This window comes from Drosophila ananassae, chromosome 2L, assembly GCF_017639315.1.
Source record: "Drosophila ananassae strain 14024-0371.13 chromosome 2L, ASM1763931v2, whole genome shotgun sequence".
NCBI classification, from domain to species: domain Eukaryota; kingdom Metazoa; phylum Arthropoda; class Insecta; order Diptera; family Drosophilidae; genus Drosophila; species Drosophila ananassae.
In genome coordinates, this window is record NC_057927.1 from 10,154,619 (window position 1) to 10,179,814 (window position 25,196).

Sequence of the window (25,196 nt, forward strand, 5' to 3'; positions counted from 1 at the left end):
TTTGAAGATGGTAATCTTCATTCAAGAGATCATTTTAAAGAGCTGTAAAAAAATTCATGCAAGGACAAAATGGTCCCCAGCAATAGCTATATCAAGGCCAATCCCCCTCCGATTCTTGAGCGGTATTTCTTAAATGATTTGTACTTCGATTCTCCGTCAATCTGCATCAAAATCTGGGTACAAAATATTTTTTCGATTTTTTGTAACATTTTCTGATGGGTCCCCTTCAAAATCCTGCAACTGCCCATGAGGGACTATATGGCCCCCCGTGAAGGCCATATCTTTGCCAATTCTCTCCCGATTCTTGAACGGAATACCTTAAATGATTTGTACTTCGATTCTCCGTCAATCTGCTTCAAAATCTGGGAACAAAATATTTTTTCGATTTTTGGTTACATTTTCTGATGGGTCCCCTTCAAAATCCTGAAAGTGCCCAACTTGTTGTAATACATCATGCAAAAAGAGTCTTAAAGTTTGATTATGCATAGAAATAACAAATATTATCATCAATTAAAATGTCAGATAAATAACTAAATATGAAGAAAATACTTTTTTATTGCGATTCATGACAGGGTTGTAATTAGATAAGAGTCATCAAACTGAAATTACAGTTCGCTTTTAATGTTTGGCTGACTTCGACATCAGAATGTCCTCCTCCTCCTCGGGCTTTGTGCTCATCTCCACAGTAAATTCAGTACTTTCTGCTCTTCTTAGATGAGCTAGAAAGTCGAATATTCCTTCACCCTTTCCGAACTCCTCTCCTTCGGCCAAGGACATGGGCAGTTTTTTGTTTCGAGTCTCGGGCAAGAGAAGACACACATAGGCGCCGGATAAGAAAAGAATACCCAGAATAATGGAGGGGGCTGGCCTGAAGTACGTGCCCAAATGCAGGATATAGGGCGAGAGAAATGAAGCGGCAAAGCCGGCCACATGCACCACTGCCACGCCCCTTCCTCGCACACAGGTCGGTATCAGTTCCGTGGAGAACTGGGAGCTGGCCCCATCGGCAATGGAGACGCCAAATCGAGCGGCCAGGGTCAGGCCAACCAGAAGAATCACGTTGCGATTGCTGCCCTGCGATATGACAATACCAGCAGCTGCGGCAAACAGACCCGTGATGGTCATCCAACTGACCGCGGTGGCTTTGCGACCGATCCGATCCTGGAGCAATCCCTGCAGGTAGCCGGATGGTGGGAGGGTCAGGGCGTTGAGCGAGAACATGATGAAGGGAGATATGCCGAGACCCTCCACATTTCGAGCAATGGTGTTGTAGCAGGGCACGATTATTATGCTGTGGATGAGGTAAAATAATATAATTTAATAATCATTTTCATAGGAATTCATAAAAAATATAATATGTATACATATGAGTTGTATGTTCTATGGCATGCTTGGAAAAATCGTATTGATCTCAACTCTAGAACAACTGTCTTGTGATTCATTGAAAACTAATATTCTGTAACAACGACAAAGAACACAAATTGTAGCAAACATAACGCAGTTCTCGGTTTTAAAACAGATAAAATTTAAACAATTATATTTTTGTTTCAAGTTTGAAGTGCGACTTCAAGTGGAAGTGCAACAATGTTTACAAAGTTTTGATGCCGATTTAAAGACCGATCTTGAATTACAAAACACTTGTAAATATATACAAAATACCCTTTTTACTTCCAACAGAAATCCAAACATAATATCTACTTACAAAATGAGCAACAGCTTGAAGGCAGTGCTGCGCATGCGCGGTGTTTTCAGCATGTCCAAGAGGTTGGCCTCGCTCTGGTCCGCCTCCTTGGCCTCTTTGCGGTAGTGCTCCTCACAGTAGCTGCGGAACGCCTTGAAGTCATCGTCGGCCACTTGTCGGCGATTGATCTTCGCCACGCGCTGCAGCCGCCGGAGGGCACCGTCGATGTCGCCTCGCGTGACCAGCCACTGGGCGCTCTCCTGGACGAGGAAGTAGTAGAGGGTGACCAACAGTAGCGGCACGGAGGAGCAGGCCAGGAAAATGCGCCAGTGGCCAACCCAAACGGCCAGCCAACAGGCGCCAATTAGGCCCAGACAATAGAAACTGCCCAGCACGGTATTCAGTCCCACATTTCTCAGCGATGGGGATACATATTCGAGTACTAATCAAAGCAAACCAATTAATTATCAAATCAATTAGGAATTTAAATGAATACTCACTCAATATATACATGAGATATGAGTTGGCATCGGCAGCCAGTCCAGAGATAAAACGACAAATCGAAAACGACACGAGGCTTTTCGTAAATATGGTTGAGAAGTCGCCCAGGAAACCACACCAGTTGGCTAGAATCAAGGCCTTGATACGGCCAATCCTATCGCCAAGTATTCCGAAAATCAGAGTTCCACAAACCGAACCCACGAAGAAAAGCGACTGGCCCACACGGGGCTTGTAAGCCTCATCGCAAACCCAATTAAGCTGAAAGGTTTTTTAATAAAAATTTAAAAAGGGGAAAGTAAGCAGAAAGTAAATACAGCATTGCACCTGCATCTTTAAAAGTAATCACCTGTCTTTGAGAACATTAACTTTTTTTTGCAGAGCTCCACATACCTCAGTATTCATACTTTGATAACCAAAATCGTATTTGTAGATCCATTTGTTGCACTTCTCCGAGCTGACCGTGTGATTCCCCCCATTATGATCGATGGTTTCCAGTCGCGTGCACGATGGGTACTCGAATCGCGAATATATTTCCTCGATCTCGTCGAAACTGCGATTCGCCAGCTGTTCGTGATAGCACCAGTGATCGGGCACAAAGCTGATGACGTTCTGGGAGAAGTAGTGCATCGAAATGACGACCATGAGGTAGCCATAGAGTGCCAACAGCAGGAACTGATAACGACTGCTGTTGCCGCACTTGGCCAGAATCTCCTCGAAATCCATGCTGCTGTTATCTGATTTTCGCGAGGTCCCCAGCTCGAGAGGCGTTAGCAATGTTGTGATAAGGCCATATCTGAGGGCTGTGGCATTTATGGACTGCTGTGGGTTTTCAAATCGGTTTATTGGTCCGAAAAAAACACAAGTGCTCCCGCGGTTTATTGAACGCAGCTAAAAACCCGTTCCGGTTGCGTTCTGGTGGCACGGACCGCACATTTCCAACTGGTTGAGCCTGAGACCCCAGTGCCAAGTGGACTGCTCCCAGAGAAAGACAGCTCACGAGCGAGAGAAACCACCTTTCTCCGCTCTTAATCAATTATTTGAAAACAAACAAAAAATGTCACTGGAGCACGTTCCCAAATGGAGAGTTTAGAAGTGGAGGTCTCGAAAATTTGCAATGCATTTACAAAATTTGAATTTCAATTAATTTCAATTTCTGCCACTTGGCTTTCATTGACAAACTTTCAAATTGATTTATTGATTGGTCAATCAATTTGCCATGTTTGTATCATATTTAACATTTTTGAATAGATTTTTGGGACATTAACACTGTTATTATACTTACTAATGTACAGATTCCATTTGAAGAAAATTAAAAACACTCAAATATTTGTTTTTAATATTTTTATTTTAGTTTTTTTGTTTGTTTTTTTTTTTAAATGTGTTTATCAATTACATTTGCTGTTTAAATGGATACATGTCTACATTTGCTGCCTTTTTAATAGATATATTCTAAATAGCTTTAATATGAATCATAATTGCTGGTTTCCCTCACTTCTATGTCTGTTGGATTTATAAATGTAGTAAACGCAGTTCCGTGATAACATGATAGATAGACCTTATTACATTTGCCTTTATGACTTAAATCGAATACATACACAAGTAGTATATCAAACTGTACATACATACATTAGATGCAATGCGTTAACTAAATTTGATTAACAACTAAACTACTTAGCCGGCCTAGTATGAGTAAATTAATCGTAGTTTGAGTAAATAGGCGATAGAGCTGCATAACTAACTTAAGACTCTTACAAAGATGCACACGTTCATTTCGATACACGCTAAATTATACAAAAATAGTGGTCATAACATATTTACGGTGTTACTAAGGTAATAATAATAAATAGTCGAAGAAACCATCATGCGTATAGACTAAGGCCCTGAACGGTTGGTTTAGGGATTGTTTTTTTTTTTTGCTTAGGGGGCTTAGGGGGGAAGGTATAATATAACAAACGATTCAGTCCGATTATTCATTTCAATTGCAATCTCTCAATGCAAGACCCTTGGGAAAACTAAACCGAATCAACACTACGTCACATAACACTATACTACGGCTACACATACACATACAGTAGTTATCCCTTTTAGCCTGGCAATTAATTATACAAAATGTGTGCAGGAAGTTTACCGAAATCAAAGACTAGTTTAGATATGATAGACAGATTTGGGGGATTGAGAGGAACACTCAAACGCACTCAATGCTATCGTAGAAGATCTCCTCATCCTGATCCGGTTCTGTATCGGATAGCTCCTCCTCCTCAAAATCATCCACATCATAGGAAATCAGGGACTGCAGGCTCTCATCCAGCATCTTGTGCTGCACATGATGCACCTCGAAAAGTTTTGCATCCTTCTTGTCTTTCGGCGGAGTGCCGAACCAAATAGCTCCCTCAGCATCCGCATCCGGATCAGCACCTTCGCCCCGATCATCCTTAAAGTCACCAGGATCAGGATCAGCTCTTGCCTCAATGGAGTCACTGTAGCCATAGTCGAAGGTGACCAGGAGATTGTCGCTGCCACAGTCCATGGAATCGGGGGATGTGTAATGGGTATAGTAAGAGTCATAGGCCGTCTCCTCGGACACATCGTAAAGCTGCCTCTGATGCGGGAATCCCTCGTCAATCGTATTCGTTTGCCAGATTTGCCAATTTTGGTTATGGGGACGGAAATTTGGCTTTTCAACGGGTGGGTTGGCCAAATACTAAGCATCAGCCGAACATTACCGGGATTCGGGGGGAAGATCAATAAAAAACAGAATAGAATATCAAATCTTTGCTTCAAAGTGCCACGATTTAAGCCATGAGAATGAGAACGAAATTAGGAACGATAGAAGAGAAGGTTTTCAAACTGAACAAAAGAAGAATAGTAATCGTTAAAGGAGAAATATTTTGGGTTAGCTTGTAGCAAAATGGTAACTAGGACAGCGATTAGAACCTCAACCTTGAGCACCATTATTTATTTTGTTAGCACAGAAAGAACGTTAATTAATCAATCAACCAATCAGTTTATGTACAACTTGTAAGTCACTCGCTTCGTTTACGTTTACCTTACTTGGCATTTTAAAAAAGTTGTTTCGAGCAAAATTTCTTGAGTGTTTCTTGTGTGTGCACAACCCGTTTGCTATTAGAAAGGGTGAGGGTCTAAGTCTAGGTAGGTAGTCTTGATAGGTCTGCTAGCCTAGATCCACTACAAACTACAATAAAATCAAAACCAATGCTGGCAACTCGGTGTGGGTAAAAAAAAGGGGGGGTATGTAAGCAAAAGAAAGCTGTGGCAAGTAGGATTCGTGGGATTTGCGGGGTGGATTGTGGATTGTGGATTGGAGAGAAATGGTAAAGCTTAAACCTACTAAGTGAGATACAACAAAAGAGACTTACGCGTATAACGAATGGCGGCAAAGTGTCTACTGCATTGTCTCTGCGCTTTTTGGCGAAAACAAAACAGACAAACAATATACAACATAACACGCTCGGGACTGATGTCTGAGCTTTGGCTGAGCTGAGTTATATATTATGTATATATTTTATTTATTGTTTTCATTTCAAGGCTGAGCTGAGCTGATCTTAGCTGGTAAGGATGAACTGGGCGAGGGCGCTGGTAAGGATCCTTATTATAGTTTGGCCATCGCTAGTTTATCTGTGGCTGTCCGATACCAAAAACTCCAGTCGCAGTTGTTCTTTTTATGTTTTGCATGCAGTCGAAATTGTTTTGCTTTTACCACCAACATATCACTCAATCAGTCAATCAATCAATCAGTTCACCACCTCAAGTCCTCATACATCTGCCATTCCATACCAACTCCGGTTATATTCTCTGTGTTTTTGTTAGGAAGAGTAGTGGTTTGTTTTCTGTTTTCACAATGGTTTTAGTTACATTTTGGGCTGTTGATGGTTTGTGGTTTTTTGGGATACGGTTTGGTTGTGGTTTTTGGGTTGGTTGGTTGGATATTTATATACATATATTTATATATGTTTTTTTGCGGGGGGATATTTTTGGTACGGTCAGTTTTTGGTTTTTTTTTTTGGATATACAAAATACAAGTATATATGTGAGTTACGACAACAGACAGTTTTTAAATATTTGGATTTATATGTTTTTGTTTTTTTTTGGAGTAGACATACAAACAGTAGGGTAGAAAGGCGCAGAAAGAAAAAAAGTAAAAGTAAAAAGAAATTACAGCATTAGATACAAATTATTTCAAGTGACCAAGTGATCATCTAATTGGAATTGTTCTCAAGTGACAACTAGTTGCACAAACAAAGCCAAAATGAAGCACTTGTAGCTGCTGATGGTGTGGTATTGTCCTGGTGTGGTTTGGTGGATGTGAGGTGTTGGTTAGTTGGGTTTTCTGGGATGAGCAAACGACCACAGGATGGGAAAAAATGAACCTCTTTATGATCCTCGTTACTGGCAAGATTTCTTTGTATTTAAATTAAACAAAAAATAATAAATCGCATGATCTACCATATTCTAAACAAATTTATATTTTTTCTCTTCACAATACCGTATATGCATACGTAGGTATTAGCCGATCTGCTTCATACACAAATCAATAAATTAGCCTTTAAATTAAGCCCAGTAAGTAGTTTAGGTATAGCTTACAAAGTAATTACAAAGGAGATAATAATTATAATTTTTAAATACACACACAAGCAAATTAATAATTAAACTTAAACTCGCTTTCGAACACAATGAGAAACTGGCTGATCCAACAATGAGGCATGCATACTGGAGGCAAATATACTGAAGTGGAGCCACAGTAAACGTGATTTGCATAATGTGTATATGTAAATGAAATGATATTGTACATGCATTGACTTTTGTTTTTACTTTTTATATACATAACTATATAGAGGAAACATTGCTTTTTCTGTTGAATTTGTTGCTATAGCTTATTGTTGCTGCTGTTGCTGTTTGCTGCTTATGTTGCATGTGAAATTGCTTATTAATTAAAGCCAGCTACTGAGCACCTAAGGCATCGATAGGCAGTGAGAGCTTAATGGGAGGCACCTTTCACTAAGCCAAGTGTTAACTGATGATGAGTCAACGACCCAACGACCCAGGCCAAAGCAGCAGGGTCCTAAAACCTTCTAGGATGTGGAACTTTTGGGACATACTTTTCACCATTCTTGGAAGTTTCTTTCAAATTTCTGTCACGATGCTTTGGCAAGAAGTTGACCAAAAATAATACAAAATAAATATGAATTTGATAAATTATATAACTGATGAAAGTTTCCAGAAATTTCTATCTAACTTCCATGCAATCCAATGAATTTTTTAGTTGACAAAACTAAGGACATAAAACAACGAAGATATTCAGGCACGAGACGTTTACACGACCATTTTTTTCGGCTAATATATATATATGGGGATATATATATATTTATGTAACTAGATTAGATATGTGTATGTATGTGGTGTATATATGCCGAGGGTTAATTGTATGTATGTATAAATAAATAATGTATAAGCATGTAACTATGTTTTTAACGTATTATAGTTAATATCGAAATTGTATGACGCTGATTTCAGTTTTCCTTCACTTTCTGTTTGAATTAGATTTCTGTTTCTGAACTGTAACGAAGATGATGATTCTGTGGTTCTTTGTTGTTGATTTCGTTTCTTGTATCGTAATCGTTATCGAAGGCATATTAAACGGTAATCAGTAAATATTTATATATATATAGATATAAATGTATGTATCGGTATTATCAGTAGTATTATTATAATTCACTTAAACCAACCCAAGAATGTTGATTTGAGAGTGCGTACCTTGCCACTATCACTGTCGCCAAAGCTGGATGTGGGCGTTGTGGCTAGCCCCAGAGTATCGCCCTGATCCCTCCCGATCGTTCGCCCAGCGTTGCCCCCCGTCGAGGCGCTACTGTACCGCCTGGACACGCCCAGCGCCGGGCCCCGTTCACTGGCCGACGAATTGGATGCCGGCGAATGGGCACTGCGTCTGTGGTGGTACGGTGCACCCGCGGCGGAGTTCCCGCTCAGCTGGAGATCCTTGCGCAGCGTCGAACTTAGCTGGGCGGCAATGGAGCCGCCAGTGATGCCGCCTTTTCCTCCGCCCTCCCTCGACAGCGAGTCTAAGTGGCGCACTCGCGAACTGATCGTATCCCGTTTCAGCTTCGGTAGCGGCGAATTCTGGAGCACACGCGGGGACGGAGTTGTTGCACCGGTCGGCTGGCTGCGATTACCGCCAGTCGATCCGGATGAATAGGGTGTGGTGGCCAGTGGAATCGAAGACGAGGTTGAGCTCCGACTCGTATTGGTGCTCAGCGAATGGTTCGAGGCGGATGTGTCCGCTCTCCTCAAGCTCTGCAGATTGCCGGTGCTTCGGCTTAGCGAGGATTTGCTGCCGTATGAGGTGCTACTGGAGTTGTGCGCCGATGGGGGCGATCGTCCCGCCGTCGCAGGTCTGCCGGTTGGTGGTTTGCCCGTAAAATAAGCTGCCGCTTTGCTACCCGGAAGTGGGATCTTGCTGGGCTTGCTGTTGCTGTTAAACTTGCGGAACGCACTTTGCCGCCCGGTGGTGCTTGAGGAGTCAAACGGACTCACTCCGCCCACACTGGTGCTCATCACACGGGCAGCAATACTACTGGGTGTGCTGCTACCCACGGGACAAGGACTCGCAGTGATCGTCTTGCTCAGTGTGGAGTTCGGCGTTCGCATGCCTTGCTGCTGCTTTTGCTGCTGCTGCTGTTGCTGATTCTCGTGCTCATGCGCCGACTCTGTACTGCTGCTGTGCTGCTGAAGTTCATCCATGGCCAGCGGCACCATGGCCTTCATGCTGGGCGTGCTGATTTGCGTAACTGGCGGGGCAGGCATGGCCGTCGATGTGGAGTCCACCGAATCCGAGACTCCGCGACGACTCAACATCAGAGTGGTGGAAGCCGATGAGCGATTCGTCTCGTAATCATGCTGGGAGGAGTTCAAATACGAATTGGTGGTGCTATTGCTCGCCTGGAGGCGTGATTCCACGAGGCGCAGCTGCGCCTTGGTGCCCTCCAACTCGATGTTTTTCTCCTCCAACTGATAGCGCAGATGCTCGGAATCCTCGAAGCTCTTGTCCAGCCGCTTGGTCAGCTGCGTCTTGGACTTGCTGGACGACTCCAGCTTCTGGGCCAGCACTTGGTTCTGAACGGACAGAGTGAGCAGGTGTCGCTGCAGCTCCAGCACATTCGTCTCCAGCAGAATGGCCGCAAAGCGCTTGGAATCTGTTAGCCGGCATTTGGAGTTGCGCGCCCCCGGCGTGCTAACAATGCCATCGAGGCGACCCAAGGACTGCTGCTGTTGCTGCTGCTGCTGTTTCTTCAAGGTTGCTATATCACTGCTGGAGCTTTGATGGAATGCTTCCTGCGCTGGCTGATCAAGGACGACCGGCTGGAATGTGTTGTGGATGTGGCTGTTGGTGTTGCTATTGCCAGCCGATTGGCGACTGCCATTGGAGAGCACCGTGGTGGCTGAGGATAGAAAGTTGCGTTGACTGGAGAAATCCGACTGACTGGCGCTGAAAGTAATGAAAATATATATTTTATATATTTTATATATTTTATATATTTTATATATTTTATTTTAAGGATATGATTTCAATCTACCTGGAAGAGCTCTTGCTTTGTTGCTGCTGCATCTGTTGCAGTTGCTGCACCCGCGAGCTCAGCTCTAACTTTTGCGCCATGGCCAGCTTCAGCTGCTCCTCGAGATCCTTCTTAACGCCGATCAGCTCCTCCACCTGGTCGCTCATCTTCGCCGCCTTGATGCGCCCCGTCAGAGTCTCAGCCTCCATTTCGGCCAGCTTGTCCAGCAATCTATCGCGCTCCTTGCGCAGCTGTTTGATGTCCTCGCGGTTAAGACGCTCTACCTGCTCGCGGAACTGTTGGGGCGTCATTGCCTTGGAGCCGCTTCCCTTGCTCTCGCCCCCCTTCTGGCCATCCTCCTGCTGACGCTCGTAACTCTGCAGCTGCTCCACCTCCTCGCGTAAGCGATTCGACTTGCGGTGTATAACGTCCAGCAGGTTAAGCAGCTCATCATCGGATTCCGCGCAACTAAGGCGATTCGCCGCTATGGCCACCTGCTTTTAATCGAAAATAAAATTTATTAATTTTAAGAAATTATGGATATGGCTGCCAATGGGAAAGACTCACCGTCATAGCACCGTTGGTGGAGGAGGCACTGTGGCCCTCCTTGGAGGAACTGGTCTCCGTTGAGAAGCCGGAGTCTTGGACAACGCTCCCGTTGTTGTTCTCTCCGCTCTTTGGCTCTTTTTTGCCGCTGTGCGAGTTGCTACGGCTGCGTGTCAGCGACGAGGACGAAGCCTCCGCCCCCGAGGAGGAGTTGGCTGCCGTCGCCGACGACGTGGACGGTTCCTTGTGCGACAATTTTCGCTTCATGCGTATGCCTGGCTCCCATTCGCGTCTGCTAGTTAAAGAGATTTCAAAAAATATATTTATTATTATAAGCTGACCATTATAGCCTCTAACGATCGATTTCTCCGACTCACCTGGTGGCTAATGAGGAGCTACCGCCACCCACCGAGTGACTGCCACCCATGGCCCCTACCGAAGAGGTGGGTGTCGATGGTGTGGCGGACATGGAGGCCATCTTGTGCTTGAGATCGGGAAAAGTTTCGATGACCAGATCCCGGAACTCCAGCAGGGCACCGACCTCGTGCTGCAGCTCCTGCAGCGACTTGGTCTGCTCGCTGTGGATATTGTGATGGCTGCCGTAGCTGTTGCTATAGGGCGTATGGTGGCTAAGATGGTGGTGGTGGTGCAGGTGGTGCGGGTATGTGGCCCCTACGACCACGGTCGCTGTGGGCGACGCTGTCACAGCTCCTCCCGCCGCCGCTGCCGCCACTGCGCTTGCCATTAGATGGGGATGGTGGGCACCGCTGCTCATCGGCAGGCACTCCATGGCCCCGCTGGCCAGGTCAGTGGTGCGCAAGGGTCCAACGAGATGGTGATGATGATTCCCGCTTCCGTTCCCGTTACTTTGACTGTGGTGGCTGATGCAGCTTCCGTCCGTTTTGCTGATGCCATGCGTTGCGGGTAGATCGAAGGCCTCATTCTGCAAAAAAAGAAAGGACTTGTTAATAGATTCCACCAAGTAGTCTTTGAAATAGTTACATTCATAAATCATAAACTAAAAATTTCCAATAAATGATTAAAATTTAAAAATATAAATATTTGTATTTAGGTCATAGTTTTAGAGGCACTCCCATATATTCTAGCCGGGCACCATGATACCCATTAACGTTAACCGCCTCATCTTTCGCGACCTCCGCTCGTTGTCTCAGATTTCTAAACCGATTTGTAAGTATTGACTCAACATGATCGAATTGATCCATTAATTAATCAAATCTTTCAATCAAAACCATGTCGCAGTTCAGCTCAGTTCAATGTTTCTGAATACACATCCCATTATGAAACATTCTGTCAGGCCACCACTGATTTACATAAAACATTTCTCAACGGTAAGCATCATCTCATACTCATTTATTCCACCTAAAAAAAAATCCCAACATTTTCTTTCAATATTTGACTCACGCACGGGTGGAGAAAATGCAATGAATCATTGTTGTTTGGGTTTTTTGATGGTCAAGTGCGATGGGCGGTAGGGCCACAGCCTATAGATCGGCTCAAATCGACGAAAGTCATTATCGGGAGCTTTACATAAGGGCCCAGTGGGACTGGCTGTTAATTACTCAAGGGGAAAACAAAACGCATTGCGTTACATCGAGTAAATTGAATTGATCGCTTCATGGTGCATGGGGCAATCGCTGGGGGAGCCATCGCTGGGGGAAGCCAGCGCTGGGGAATCGTGGAGCTCAGGAGCAGTGCGAACGATTAGTGAATGACATACAAATTATGATTGATGAATTGCATCTGAGAGGCACAAACGTTCGATCGATCGCCCGCTGGCTGGCTGGCGACCCGCGGAGAAAACTGTAGCAAAAGTGCAGCTTAATGCAACAATGCAGCAACACTCAGACAAAGTCAGACCAACAGCAACATCTGTAAGTGCAACACCAATCGATGCAGCAATTTATGACAATCACGCTGTTTGTTTGTCCCAGACCATGACTATTCGATGCAGCCCCACCAAAGTCAATGGACCGACTCCAGCCTGGGCTAAAAAACTCAAACTAACTCCAAACTAGAACAGGCCACAGATGGCCGGGTCGGGCCAAAGTAAAAGTCGTTTTTCTTTTTGGTTTTATTTCGCCTCTTTTTCCAGCATCTGCTCTGGAAAAGCAACCAGGAAACTGCACACTAAAAAATATATAGAGCAGTTAAATAAATTTATTAAAATTTTTATGACTCTCTAAGAGTTGACTGGAGTTTTAAGGATAAGAAAAGCTATATATTTTCATTAGAAATATTTTTGTACTATTTTTTAGGTCAAAAACTATTTTTCTCTGTTTAAAAATCGCCGCAACGATTTGTTTGTCAACCGGGGTGGAAAGCTTTCACTGAACGAGAATGTTTCTCGAGCAGCGGCAACTCAATTGATTGGCAAAATACTTTCACATGCAATAAACATAAATTTGCCTGGCGGCAGCACCAGCACCAGCAGCAGCAGTTTTGTCGGCCGGCTGGCTATTGATCAAACAAACGTTGGCGAGTGGCATGTAACGTGGTATATGCCACAACAATATATGTGGCAATAGTTGAGGGGGCAGCAGGGTATAAAGAAAAAACCAGGCAACTGGGTTGTCTGTTGTTCTCGACCGGTAAGAAAAAGTAAAAGAGACGAGACTCAAGTCTTCGAGTCTAGAGTCTTGGGTAAAGAAAAATAAGTTTTTTTGATTGCATGCAGCCTGATAGACACAGCCTGGTCGGAAATGTTGGTCAGCAGCGGCAAACCTAATGGCAAAATCATTGCAAATGAAGCATGAAAATTGGCCCACATTCACATGACTTGGCTGGGCCATTTCATTATTTAATAGCTAATTAACGGAGAGGGGCCCACAGGAAGCATAACTCATAATTTCATGGCTTGCATAATAATCTCAATGCACTTTTCCTACCACATTTTTTTCTCCACATTTTTGTTTTTTTATTTTTAATTCAACCGTCTTTTTGTGTTTTTCATTTTGGCCGACTTGCCTGTGGAGCGTGGCGAACATCAAAGCTTGGGAAGTGGCAGAGAAGTCACATTGAAGATCATGTAATTATATAGTAAAATCCATTGTCAACCACGAAATTGAAACCGAACAATTCAAAACTCGTCTCTGTCACTCCAAAACCGACTAGAGCTAAGCTCAAAAAAAAAAAACATCTTTTTAATGTCGGGGACTGTCATATCCATTCGAACATTGCTATTGGCTTTATGAATTCGGAGTCTCATTGCTCAATTAACTTGTGGATCTGGCCTTTTGGCCCGACGGCCCGAAACTAGCCAAAGAGGGGCTCGACTTGTGGCCCAACAATAACAAAACTTCATACTCATATTGTATATTGTGGCCGTCTCATACAATGCCTTTCGAATACCCATATGCAAACACAATCACTGGCATCCGACTATAGACACAAGTGCTTCCTTGTCACTCGAACGAGGCGTCTGTCACTGTTTCTTATTTTTTGAAGTTTCTTTTTTCGAAGTTGTATCTTCTCGAGCTGCGCCTCGTTGGAGATATGAATGGGTGGCTTCTGCACAGTGGGCTGTAAAGTACAGCCTAATTCCCAAGGTGTATCGCGTCGATACCCTATAATTATTTAGTTTTAAAATACTTTACAAGGTCCTAGTTGTAAAATATTGATAGTAATTAAATGTAATATTTGTTTTTGCTTTCAATTAATTGTAGAACAACCCACTGTGTGCCATGAACCCAATCAACTCAACATCATCATCATGCCCATGCCGCTTGTTGTTGCCGCTGGCATCGTGGGCGCAAACTATCATCTCCTCGCAGCTGCCACGCATTGCTGATTCTCCAACGTTTATTACTCGCCGGCAATTGGGTTGATCATCATCAACATTGTGCTCCATGACAGACGAGAAAAAACTGAATAAAAATATAAAAAAATAGGCGACTGACAGCAGACGCACTTGGCCTGGGCGACAGAGCCGCTCAATTAGGCTGCCCACCACTCGAGTACTGCCTGTACAGTGCACTAGTCGGAATGGTTTTTGGGCTTGCCCGGTGATTAGAAGAACAGCCAACACAGTATGTGTGATATCTTCCCACCGAACAGCAGGAGATTCGACAACCACATGCAGGTTAGGAGGCAGTTCCTCCATGTGCCTGACACCAACCAGCAATTGGTGGACAAATTTCGCAACAAATCCAACCAGCAAGTGTTCAATAAATCGCAGAACGTTTTCGCCATTAGTGGAAAGTCATGGTTATATTTTGAGGAAGAAAAAAATCAATCAAACAATGACAAATCCCAAAACGTAACCCTACTTTCATAATCATTTTTCTTGGTTTTGTTTCTAGTATTTCTCCCTTGGTTTCTTGAGTAGTTCGAGGGTTATTGTTGTTTCTCTGGGCCCCCGTCTAGTTTGATCGATTTGTGGTGCCACCATTCCTTCTGCGTATACGTAATATTCCGCGCCATTGCTAAGCCCCAACTTGAGAGCGTTTTCAGTGCACTTTCTGTGTTCGTGACACTTAATTCCAATTTGTCTTTCCCCCGGACTTAATCTATTTTTAAAACATGAAAGGGTACTAAAACATTGACCACAAAATATCCATTATTATTTGTTAGGTCTGCTCCGTTTATGATCGTGGGCTAGACTTGCCAGGTCACAGAGAACATAAAGCTGAAAATACCCGAAAAATGTCTACCCCAAAACAGATGTTTGCAATGATCGGAGTTTTTAGTGAATCATAAATTCGCTGATGAAGCACTGATCGTAAAAGACACAGCTTTGTGAGGTCTTTGATTTTTATTGTTTTGAACAGTCAACCTGAATATGGATAAATTGCAGAGATCAAAACCTTCATGTCGGTTATTGCCTTGGAGAAATTCACATTTCTTTGATAGTTTGTTCGATGGTTTTAATTAGGGTTTGGCATGCAAAGCTCGGCGTGGAAAACAACAGATATTTTGGAAGTGCAACCTTATCCTCTACCAGCCTACCCTGTCCCGCCCCTTCATTAGAATTAGTGACGGGTGGTTTGCATAACACTCCAATATGTGTGCACTTATGGGGATGCATGTGCTGGCGAAGTATAATTATTGATGTAAAACCCTCTGGACCGGCGAGGCGAAACTGGCGGGACTATACGGTTTATTACGGATCGGGAGCGCTTATTAATTACTCGACCCACGAAACGAATCGAATCGAATCGAAACCGGGCATGACTTATGGCGTTTTGAACAGTCATCGTTCGGCACATTGACTACGCCAATTTATAGTCGCATGTATTTTCAATTCCAATTCAATTTCAATTTCAATGCAGCAAAAGCATGTTGGCGTCTGGGTTTGGCCACCAGACTCTGCCACCAGCCTATGACTGTGTTACTGCGAATGTGACGCAACTTGGAACAGGGTCTCCGGGGTCTTAGTCTGGCGGGCATTGTGCGTTTTCCTACTCTGACAGCCAGAGTTAGATACATTAAAAGACAATTGCAATTGCCCCGGGCCGGGCCTGGCCTGCTATCTAAGCCATCTGCAAAGGTGACTTTGGCCACGCCAAAAAAAAAATACAAAAAAAAAAAAATTTTAAGAAAAAATAAATAATAATAAAAACCCGCCATAAGCCATTTCCCATTAGCCGTCATTAGTTTGCCTTTTTGTGTTTGTGTTTTTGGGGTGTTTCTTTTTTAATTTTGTACAATACTTAAGCATTAACAAAACAACGAAAATTTTTGGCGCTCACCAAAAAGGTTCGGAACAACAGAGCAAATTGTCGGACTGCTGTGGCGTTTGCAACACATTTTCCTCCATATGTGGCAACCGAAATAATTGTCTAATGTGTTTGGTGCTTGAAAGCTTTGGTAATCGTCGCAGCAGTCAACGGAACGCAAGTGTTGTAATTAAATTAACAATTTTTCGGTTGTGTTGTTCGAGGCTTCACAAAAGCTGCCAAAAGACAACACTCCAAGTTGTAAAGGAGCTGTTGCTGTTACTATTACTGTTGCTGCTGCAACAAAGCAACACTTACAACAGCTGTTGCAATGTAAATCATCATCTGTCAAATTTCCTCTTTAAGTGTTTACCTTAAGTTATTTTTTTTTAATTTTATTGTTTTTTTTTTTGCCTTTTTTCTAATTTTTATCCCCTAGTCCCTAATTGTAATTATGTGAATTATTTTTTAAAAATAAAATGATGTCAGGAATGATGTCTTCACCCAGTACTTAGTTTTTATCGTGCCTAGCAACAAGTTGATAAAATTAATTTCATCCGGCCATATGCAATAGTTTTCTACTCTGGTTCGTCAACTTTTACCAAACGACCCCAAATGTCCACCATTTAGTAACTGGATACCCGCAATAAATAACCGAAAGGCATAACTATTTATAATGTCCCGTCAACGAGCAATAGACCAACGTTATTATGCAATTACAAAAAATCACCAAAAACCAACAAAAAAAAAAAAAAAATGCAATTTAATTAAACACATAAATTATGCACAAGTTGTAGAGCAAAAACTGGCCAAAGTTAATAACAACTTGGTTAAGACATCTGAAGACCGCTATCAGGAGACTACGGTGGGATGGCCAAAAAAAATGTTGCATCAAAATCTGCCAAAAATAAATGAGAATTTAATTATAATCAAAGCGATAGTCATCGTGTTGTTAACTATTCATTAAGACAGATTTTAATTTGCAAAAGAGATGAAATTTTTAATTATTTCCCACTTTCGGAATGGCAAACTGTTGTAAGATTCGCAATTTCCATCTATGTAATTATGTTTAAAGACCGTCTTTATAAGAATTCATCCAATAATTAATTAATTATCCGAAACACAATATGACTAAACACCACTGTACTCTGGTGGTTTGGTTTCTTGAAAAGCGCCGTCTGTGTTTTGTAGACCGAAACCCACCGTTAGTCGGCACTTTGCATTAAATTAATTAACTACTTTAAATTTTAATTGCACCTTTGGCACAAGCGCTCTCGTCTCTATAACTATTACCGTACATTTGGGACTAAACTTTCGCCTGTCCGTCTGTCCGCCAGTCTGCCTGTCCGCCAGTCTGTCTGTCTGTCCGTCCGACGAAAGATGATGATCACCACACACCATGATGATACGATAAACGTGAATAAACGTTTTTGGATGGGTTATCCTTGGGGGAACTCCTCGCGGGAATATCCACCAACACCGTATCTGTTGCCACGTATCTCTGTGTATCTGACACTGGCACTGGCACTTTCGGTGCTGGCCTGGCTGTCGGTTTTAAGCCAACGGGCACACCTCTTGCGCTGTCATTTGCCAGCGATTTCTAATCGATTTTCCGGCGCTGGACTGGCCTGCCTACCTGACATCCAAACTAAACGAATACACGGCTGCACGGCTTCGGCCCCTCCAAAACAATAGCTGTTGCATTTCGCTTTCGGGTTTTGTCAATATTACATTGTGTTTGCATCCAATTCCCATCCCCATCAACATGAACAACATCAACATCAACAAAACAAAAACACTATTTTGCTGGCCCTCCCCGGAACTTTCACACAATTTTCACACTTTTGTGCGGGCTCGTTCTGTTAATTAGCATTGGCTATATAATTTCGGGAAGCCCGGATCTGATCCCCAAAGTGGTCACGCGATAACTGGAGTTGACCACTGCTCGATTGCCACCGGAAGTTGACCAATTTGTACACATTTTGCACGATTTTCTTTTTTTTTATACATTTTTTTTTGTTTATAGTCAGCGTCTTTGATTTCAGTTCTGGCCACTTGTTTGTATATCGATTTTTGTTTGCTTTTCTTTCATACTAAACGAATACGTCCCAAATAGTCGGGCACGCCCTTTTCCGCATTACTTGACTTGCATTAATTTCGCTGTTCAATGCACTTTTACAAAAGGCAACATCAGAAATAGACTCTGGCTTTTCGCTCCCCAAAGTTGTAGTTTTTTGCCCGCTCGTCTGTTGCTTTTTTTTTAATGTGCCAATGACTACACGATTGTGCGATTACACACTGCAATCTGTCAATGCATCCAACCAGAGACACCCAGATATACATATATATATAGAGGAGGATGGGGGCATGTCTGGGGGATATGGTAGAGTCAGTCAGCCACCCCAGCAATCGATAGAGCTTCATGTTTTGTGCGCTGCACTGCTTCGGCTCATTCAGCTTAGTTTGTCAATCTTCGAACATCCGGTGGTAACGTTTCACTTTCGGAGCTCTCGCAGCTCTGATTTATTTTATACGAAAATGAAATACATATTATATTTATTATGTGCAGTTTGTCAGCGCCTCGCCGAACCAGCTGCGCCCACCTGTGGGCCGGCCACTCTATTCAAATATATGCAAAATACGTTTAGTCGCTTGACGATAGGCCAAAAATGGCGACGCAATTTAAAAGCGCATTGCTGAATTGCCTCTTGGCTTTGTATGGCTTATCGGGAGTTGTTGGCTGATAGCCACATATAGCCAGCCCAGTCTAAATGTTTTCTTTTAGCCCGGCCAGTTGATAATTGTTTGCATTTCGCCGCTGACATTTGATAAGATTTCGTCGAATGATTACTCATACGCCGTGTGACACACATCCAAATACGGTCGTACTGCGAAATGAAAGCTTAGAGAAAATAAAGCCAAAGGCAATTATAGTTTGCAAATCGATATTGGGTACAGACATCCGAATAGACTGATTGATGACTCAAAAATGCAAATGGCATTTTGATTCTATATGGCTTCCCCAAGAATTGCAATTCATTTTGATCAAAACTTGGCTAATTAGTAGAGTCCCAGGGGCAACACAAACACAACATTCCCTGGCCATTTTGAGGGTGTGAAAATCCAAGTAATAAAACCACACTAACTGGCAGTGTCGGATGCCTTAGCCTTAACAAGATGTGACAAATTTTTATCGCATAGCCGTACGTAACCGCAAAAAAAAGAGCTGTCAACAGAAAAGCGTGAGGGACCCCAGACTGGGCTTGTGTCTTCTTTTCCCGGGACCCATGATCTTTGACATCCCTCCCCAAGCTCAAAAAAAAAAAGTGCAGCCACAAGAAAAACACACATTTACTTGGTAAACTTATATAGAAACCATATATATATTTATATATATATATACATATATAAATGAAGCTATATGGCCCGCAGCTTTGTTTAGTTGTTACGTTTTGCCGGCACAACGACAAAGAAAAAAAAAACTTTCACTTTGTCATCAGACAGCAACAGAAATAGCGTTAAAATCTTTTTTCTTTACTTTTTTTTCTACAGCTGCAACAAAAGCCCTGCCGGCCAATAGTAAAAATATGAGCAAATAATGAGCTTAGAAAATTTTACGATCCAACGAGAGTGAAGGAAATTCGAGGGGGCAGTCAGAAAAAAATATATGTATAACCTAGCTCGGAGAAAAGTGATTAGTTTTTAGGTAATACTAATTTTAGATTTAATAAAAAATAGAATTTAATGTAGAGATATAATTTATATAATGGATATGATATAAAGTGATCCCAGGTGCCCTTAAAATTTTTCTCTGTGCTGGATGCAACCATTTTTATGACGCAAAATGGGGGAGAAGTGAGTGCCTGCCTGGTTGGATTTGGCACTTCTCTGCTCGGAACCATGACAGTTACGATTCAGGGCCGATTGACGGCTGGCGAGTGAGCCAAATAAAATTGTCGATAAAGCGGCGATAGTGTGAAATGGCCATGGTCGAAACCTGGACCCCTGGAGACACCGATAGAGATACAATATAGTGGAAAAAAAAAAGTGCAGAGAGAGAGTGACAAGCCGGTAGGAGATAGCGCAATCACGGATGGTTCCATAACGAAATCCAAAGTTCGCCCCCCAAATGAATTATGAGCCATGACGCTTTTATGGTCTTCAGCCATTAAAACTGATTTTTTCATTGTCCGCCATTGTGCTTGTCCAGAGTGTTTTGACCAGGAAAAAAAACATAAAAATAACGCCAGGGCATAGACCAGCGCCGCCAATGTAAAAATAATCAAAATGGCTATACGGCTCTTAACTGGATTTGCCTAAGCCGGGCCGAAAAGAAGAGGGTTTCTATGTTGCCAACAGGCAACATTTGAACCGTTTGGCAATTGGCACGAAAAGATGCGTGAGACGTCGCCAAAGATGGTCGATATTGAGTGGGCTTTATTGCCAAGTCTCAAATGCCAGATTTGGCTCAGTCACTGTGAAAAATTATAGAGTTAACCGGCGAGCGAGCGATCATTAGACAAGCACTTCGCAAAAAAAAAAAAAATCAAAAAAGTGTTGCCCCACAAAAAGTCATTATAAAAAGTAAAGATGATCTAATAGTCAATTAGCCATGATGACTTACTTTTTGCTTAACAAAAATAGAAACGTATGTATAAATTGTTACAAAAATAAACTAATCTTAATATTATAATTTTCTAAAGGAATTAAGTTATTACCAAAAGTGGATAATGAATGATATTTTCAGGTGAAATAATCTGAAAAGAACTGAGTTTCTAGCACCAAGTTCATGGGAGTTCATTTTTAATTCAAATTTTAATTGGATATTATTTTTTGGTTGCAATCTTCTCAGTGGTGTCCACCATCTCCACTCGCCACCTATCCAGCCCACATATATGGAAGACCACGAAGTGGACGCCTCCAAAGTGACAGCAAACACGCGACAGGTGAGGCCTACACGTAAATGATTTATTTTTAGGCAGGACTTTGCTGAAAATCGCTAGCACTTGAAACGAATTCAAGCAAATTTATTAAGGCAATTATTTGATTGCGGCATATGTTTAGGCGCCTTCGAGCGTCGAACAACCTGCCAAATTTGGTAAAATGACAAGTGGCCCGAAAGCCAGACGAGCCAAAAACATAAGCTAAGTATTTATGTATATATATTTGTGCAAATAAGTTTGTGTAGTATAATCAATTTAACTGTCTACCAGGTTTTCAATTTGCCGCTTTGATCGGCTTTCCTTCGACTGTCGATTTTTGTTTTTCCCCCCATTTTTTTTTTTAATAGAAAATTTACATAATTTTTCGTCGGATTGACGGGGCTGTGGTGTGTATGTTTGTGTTTATGTCTAGGGTGGCTCGGCTAGGCCACATTTGGCTATAGCCTCGTTTGTTTATAGACCCAATTCAATTCGCATTCATGGCGAATTCAATTGAATTACCCCAGGGGAGGGGATCGGATCGGGCAATAAAGCATCATATACGGCTTCTTTGGCATTTTGTGTTTCATAAATGGCTTGATGGTTAATTTTTATACATGCCGATGCCGATGCCGATTCCGACCGATTGTTGTGGATTATTATGTTTGGGATCAATTTATGGCTCTGACATTTGGATCGACATATATGGACCGAGGAAGCATTAAGTGTGCTCCGTCTTCTGTGACAATTATTAATGGGAAACTGTTTAATTTAATTATGGGAAAAGCTGTACGCCTTTTCCCAAGCCATTAGTGAGCTGGTTTCAAACAGCCACCTTAGGTTAACCTTTGCCTCCGACACCTGCCAACTGCTTCCGGCCATCAAACAAAATTAATTATAGTCGCAAAAAATATAACTAATTATTTATTATAACCAGTAACTGGCAGAAAATAATTTGCATTAAAGTGTACAAAAAAAAAAGCAAGCCCCAAACAAGAAACTAATTATAAATTGTTGTAGGTAACATTTGTATTTATAGCAATTTTTGTTGAATTTTGTTTGTATTTATAACCGGACAGCAGGTGCATTCGTCACTATCAACCGGTCAACTGCAACTGACACTTTGGGCAAAGTTTTCATCGTGCGATTATTAATAGCAACTTTTCACTTTTTTCCACAGCGGAAAATGTCACTCAAAGTCAGAGAGGAGTGATTTTCCGTACTCTGCCGGTATCGACCAAACAGTTTTGACGTCAACAGCGCAGTAAGCCTCAAGGATAGGTTTTATTTTCCTTTTTTTTTCCTTCGACTTTGCAAAAAAAAAGCGAAAATAAAACCCAAAACCCCAAAACCAATTGAGTGGTTTGAGGCCAAATTAATAGTGGATTATAAATTTGATTTAAGCCTTTAACCCGACAGGTGTGAAAGTGAAATTCTTTATGACACTCAAATAGCCTAAATCCTAAATAAGATTTAAGAGTCTAAGATAAGCGAGTCTTGGCTTACGTAATAGCGTATTAATGTTAAAACAATCAATTAAAATAAAATAACTATTTTTATGGCTGCCAAACTTGTTTCATGAAAAAGGGAATGGGTCGGTATTTTTTTTCTTTAATTAATCTGAAAGCCTAGTGGAAGCTACGCTGTTTGACATTTGTAGTTTGAAATGTTTGCAAATTCCCTGAAAAGAACTCTCGCTCGTAGAAAGCCAACGTCTTATCGCAAAGTGAATAAAATTCAAAGCCGGGCCAAAAGCTAAAATCAATCCGTCAATACAGCTGACATGTGTGAAAGTGAAATTCCGATGTGTTAATGAAGCTCAGAAAGCAAAGAGAAAATGGCATTACACAAATAGAAAGATAGAAAGAGAAAGATAATGCTGCCCCGAGCTGCCGCCCGTTGATAAGACCTATAGACCAAGACCCCGGCTTGTCGGCTCTGAGCAGACAACTGTTATAAACCGCTTTTAGGAATTTTGCCGGCAACGCCTCGTATCTCGTATCGTCGTATTGTATGTATTGTAGGTACCCCCGACGCCAGGCTTGCCGGATTGAAGTCTTTAATGTGCCATTGTTTGGCGAGAGATTTCCCAAGGCCTTGCTGCGACTGAAACCGCGAATGAGACATAAAGCTGCCATCGCTGCTGCCTTCACTGGCGCTGACTAAACTGTGACTAAATGCAGTTAAAGCCGGGACCTGGCCAAAGACAGCTGTACTTTTCGTAATTGCCAGTTATTAAAATCTTGCCATCATCTCAAGCGAATTAAATCTCGAAGGCTGTCCATGAGGCAGCTGTTTTTTGAATTTCAGGGAAGTATTGCTATTAAAGAACCTTTCCAAAAAAAAAGAGAATTGCCAAACCTAAAGCTACCACAAAAAAAAAATATATTAATTATAAATTTTATTCAAAACTTAAAGCCACAAAAGATCGGCAGCCCGCCCAGCTGTTGGCCAGGTCTCTTTGTTTTTTTGACCACTTTTTTTTTGTGTTTCGATTGTGTTTAATAATCAGATATTGCGCTCGGCCTTTTGTGGTTAAAGCTGCTGCTGCTGCTGCTGTTCGATTGGCAGACAATGACCTTTTAACATGCCGCTTCAGTGCTCACTCAAGTGGAGTCTTTGCACATACAGACTCGTAGCTATATATCGACTATGACTTGTAGTATGTATAAATCTCGAGTGGATATTCAATTTGAAATGCATTTTTCGCAATTTGTTTTAGCAGTTCGTTTGCATGGTCGTGATTCGCAGTGGCAAATATTTGTCTGTCTAATTTCAACATTAATTTCTGCCATGCAAAAACTTGGCTGGCGAGCGTATTAATTGAGCTCAACTGGCTGGCTGGCTTTGGCGACTTTGGAGCTTTGTGGCTTTAGAGCCAAGCCGTCGCATTTATTTATTACAGTAGTCGCATATTTTATATTATAAGCCTTTGTTTGTTGCCCACAGCTAGCTAGCTAGCTTGTTTGACTAAACCAACAACATGCAATGTGCTTGGTTCCCTTTGTTGCCATTTTATTTGTTTGTTTTTCTGTTTTTTTTTCTCTGCAGCTTTATCGATAGTAGCCTTGGGAGCATCTAACTGGCTATCATCCATCTATCGCCGGGTGTTGTAATTGGCCGCCTATTAATAATGATTACCAGCGAAGGAGAATAGAAATAAAAATACGTTGGACGTTGATTAGTTTCGGTTCTGACAGTTTCTAGCAACAAGTCAGTGCTATTTATGTTGCTTTGCTTCTCTCTATCTTGTGGCTTATTTATAGACCTGATTCTAAACACGTCTGTTAATGTTGCTGCCTCTTCCATTGCAGTTGCTTGCAGTTTTTTCTTTTTTTTTTGTTGTATGGGAAACGCGTTGAAATGAAATGAGTGCAAAATCAGCAGCCCCAACGGGGCGTATGAGCAACAATGCACAAAAGCGGCAGCCTGGCCTGGCCTGGCATAATAAACAACTGCAAAGTAGCACGAAGCGGCAGCTGGCAAAGGAAACCGGCAAAAAATGAAAGCCATCTTCAGCAGAAACATTAAAAGCAAGAAATCGAAGTGGTATCACCCTTTCTTAAGTGATTCATCAAACGAATTTTTGCGCAACTCCATCCAAAGTAGCCACTTGAGACTTCATAGGAAAGAAAATCCCAACGAAAGTAGAAAGCCAATTGTAAAAGTTTTCAAATAAAAAGTTATGCTAAACAGAACTGAGGTATTTAATATTATATTACTATCAGTAAGATCTTACTATAATACAAAATATATTATAACACCCACAAGTCGAGGCAAGGGCATGAGAAATTGAGTTATTAATTCCAGTGAACTCTGGTAGCTACGAAGTGAAAATATTTCAACAATTTTGCGGTGCAGTTGCAGCCTGGTTATTGTGTAGCCTTTGTAATTTGCATGCCAAAACGCAGAAAACAAGAAAACAAAAAACAATAAACTACAAATTATACAAAAAAGAAATGCGAGCCAAGCCAGCCAGGCTAATAAGCAAGAAAAACAAAAAAAACATGGAATGGTGGCCAAGAGCAGTGAACTTTGCCCGAGGAAAGTAAAAACTCTAATGATGTAAGAAAAACAAGAAAATAAAAAATCATAAAGCGAAATTTTTGGACACAATCATCAGAGAGGTTCTTTAATGAGATTTACGATCTGCCAACGAGAAAGTAGTTGCAAAGAAATTTTTATTAGAAAATAAAGTTTTATTTTTTATGAATTTATTTAACGATTGGCAACATTTTGACCTGAAGCTGGCACGTTTTCCATCATTAAAAATTATGATTGTGTC

At 42.0% G+C, this 25,196-nt stretch overlaps 3 protein-coding genes across 8 annotated transcripts in view; 1 reads left to right on the forward strand and 2 right to left on the reverse strand.

Annotated features, from left to right (window-relative positions):
• Positions 1 to 527: 527 nt before the first annotated feature.
• On the reverse strand, positions 528 to 3,134 carry LOC6499685 (organic cation transporter protein). The gene is made up of 4 exons (XM_001954107.4): positions 2,573 to 3,134; positions 2,182 to 2,440; positions 1,703 to 2,123; positions 528 to 1,291 (listed from the first exon to the last, which is right to left on the reverse strand). The coding sequence occupies exons 1-4, from the start codon at positions 2,903 to 2,905 to the stop codon at positions 619 to 621; spliced, it is 1,686 nt and encodes a 561-aa protein (XP_001954143.1). The 5' UTR covers positions 2,906 to 3,134; the 3' UTR covers positions 528 to 618.
• Positions 3,135 to 4,054: 920 nt separating this feature from the next.
• LOC6499683 (serine-rich adhesin for platelets) overlaps positions 4,055 to 25,196 on the reverse strand; it is a 51,179-nt gene continuing 30,037 nt past the window's right edge. For 2 of the 6 annotated variants that reach the window (XM_014910700.3, XM_014910699.3), the window contains exons 2-6: positions 10,692 to 11,257; positions 10,336 to 10,609; positions 9,790 to 10,265; positions 7,955 to 9,701; positions 4,055 to 4,883 (exon numbers count right to left, since the gene is read on the reverse strand). In XM_014910700.3, the coding sequence (XP_014766186.1) occupies positions 4,368 to 4,883; positions 7,955 to 9,701; positions 9,790 to 10,265; positions 10,336 to 10,609; positions 10,692 to 11,257 (3,579 nt within the window). In that variant the 3' untranslated portion in view covers positions 4,055 to 4,367. Of the gene's footprint in view, positions 4,884 to 5,562; positions 6,064 to 7,954; positions 9,702 to 9,789; positions 10,266 to 10,335; positions 10,610 to 10,691; positions 11,258 to 25,196 lie in introns of those variants that run through there. The other 4 variants (XM_001954109.4, XM_014910696.3, XM_014910697.3 and 1 more) reach the window with 4 other exon arrangements.
• Positions 11,315 to 25,196, forward strand: part of LOC6500907 (regucalcin) — a 38,045-nt gene continuing 24,163 nt past the window's right edge. The window contains exons 1-2 of the mRNA XM_044715721.1: positions 11,315 to 11,502; positions 11,575 to 11,663. Coding sequence (XP_044571656.1) covers positions 11,430 to 11,502; positions 11,575 to 11,663 — 162 coding nt within the window. The 5' untranslated portion in view covers positions 11,315 to 11,429. The remainder of the gene's footprint in view (positions 11,503 to 11,574; positions 11,664 to 25,196) is intronic.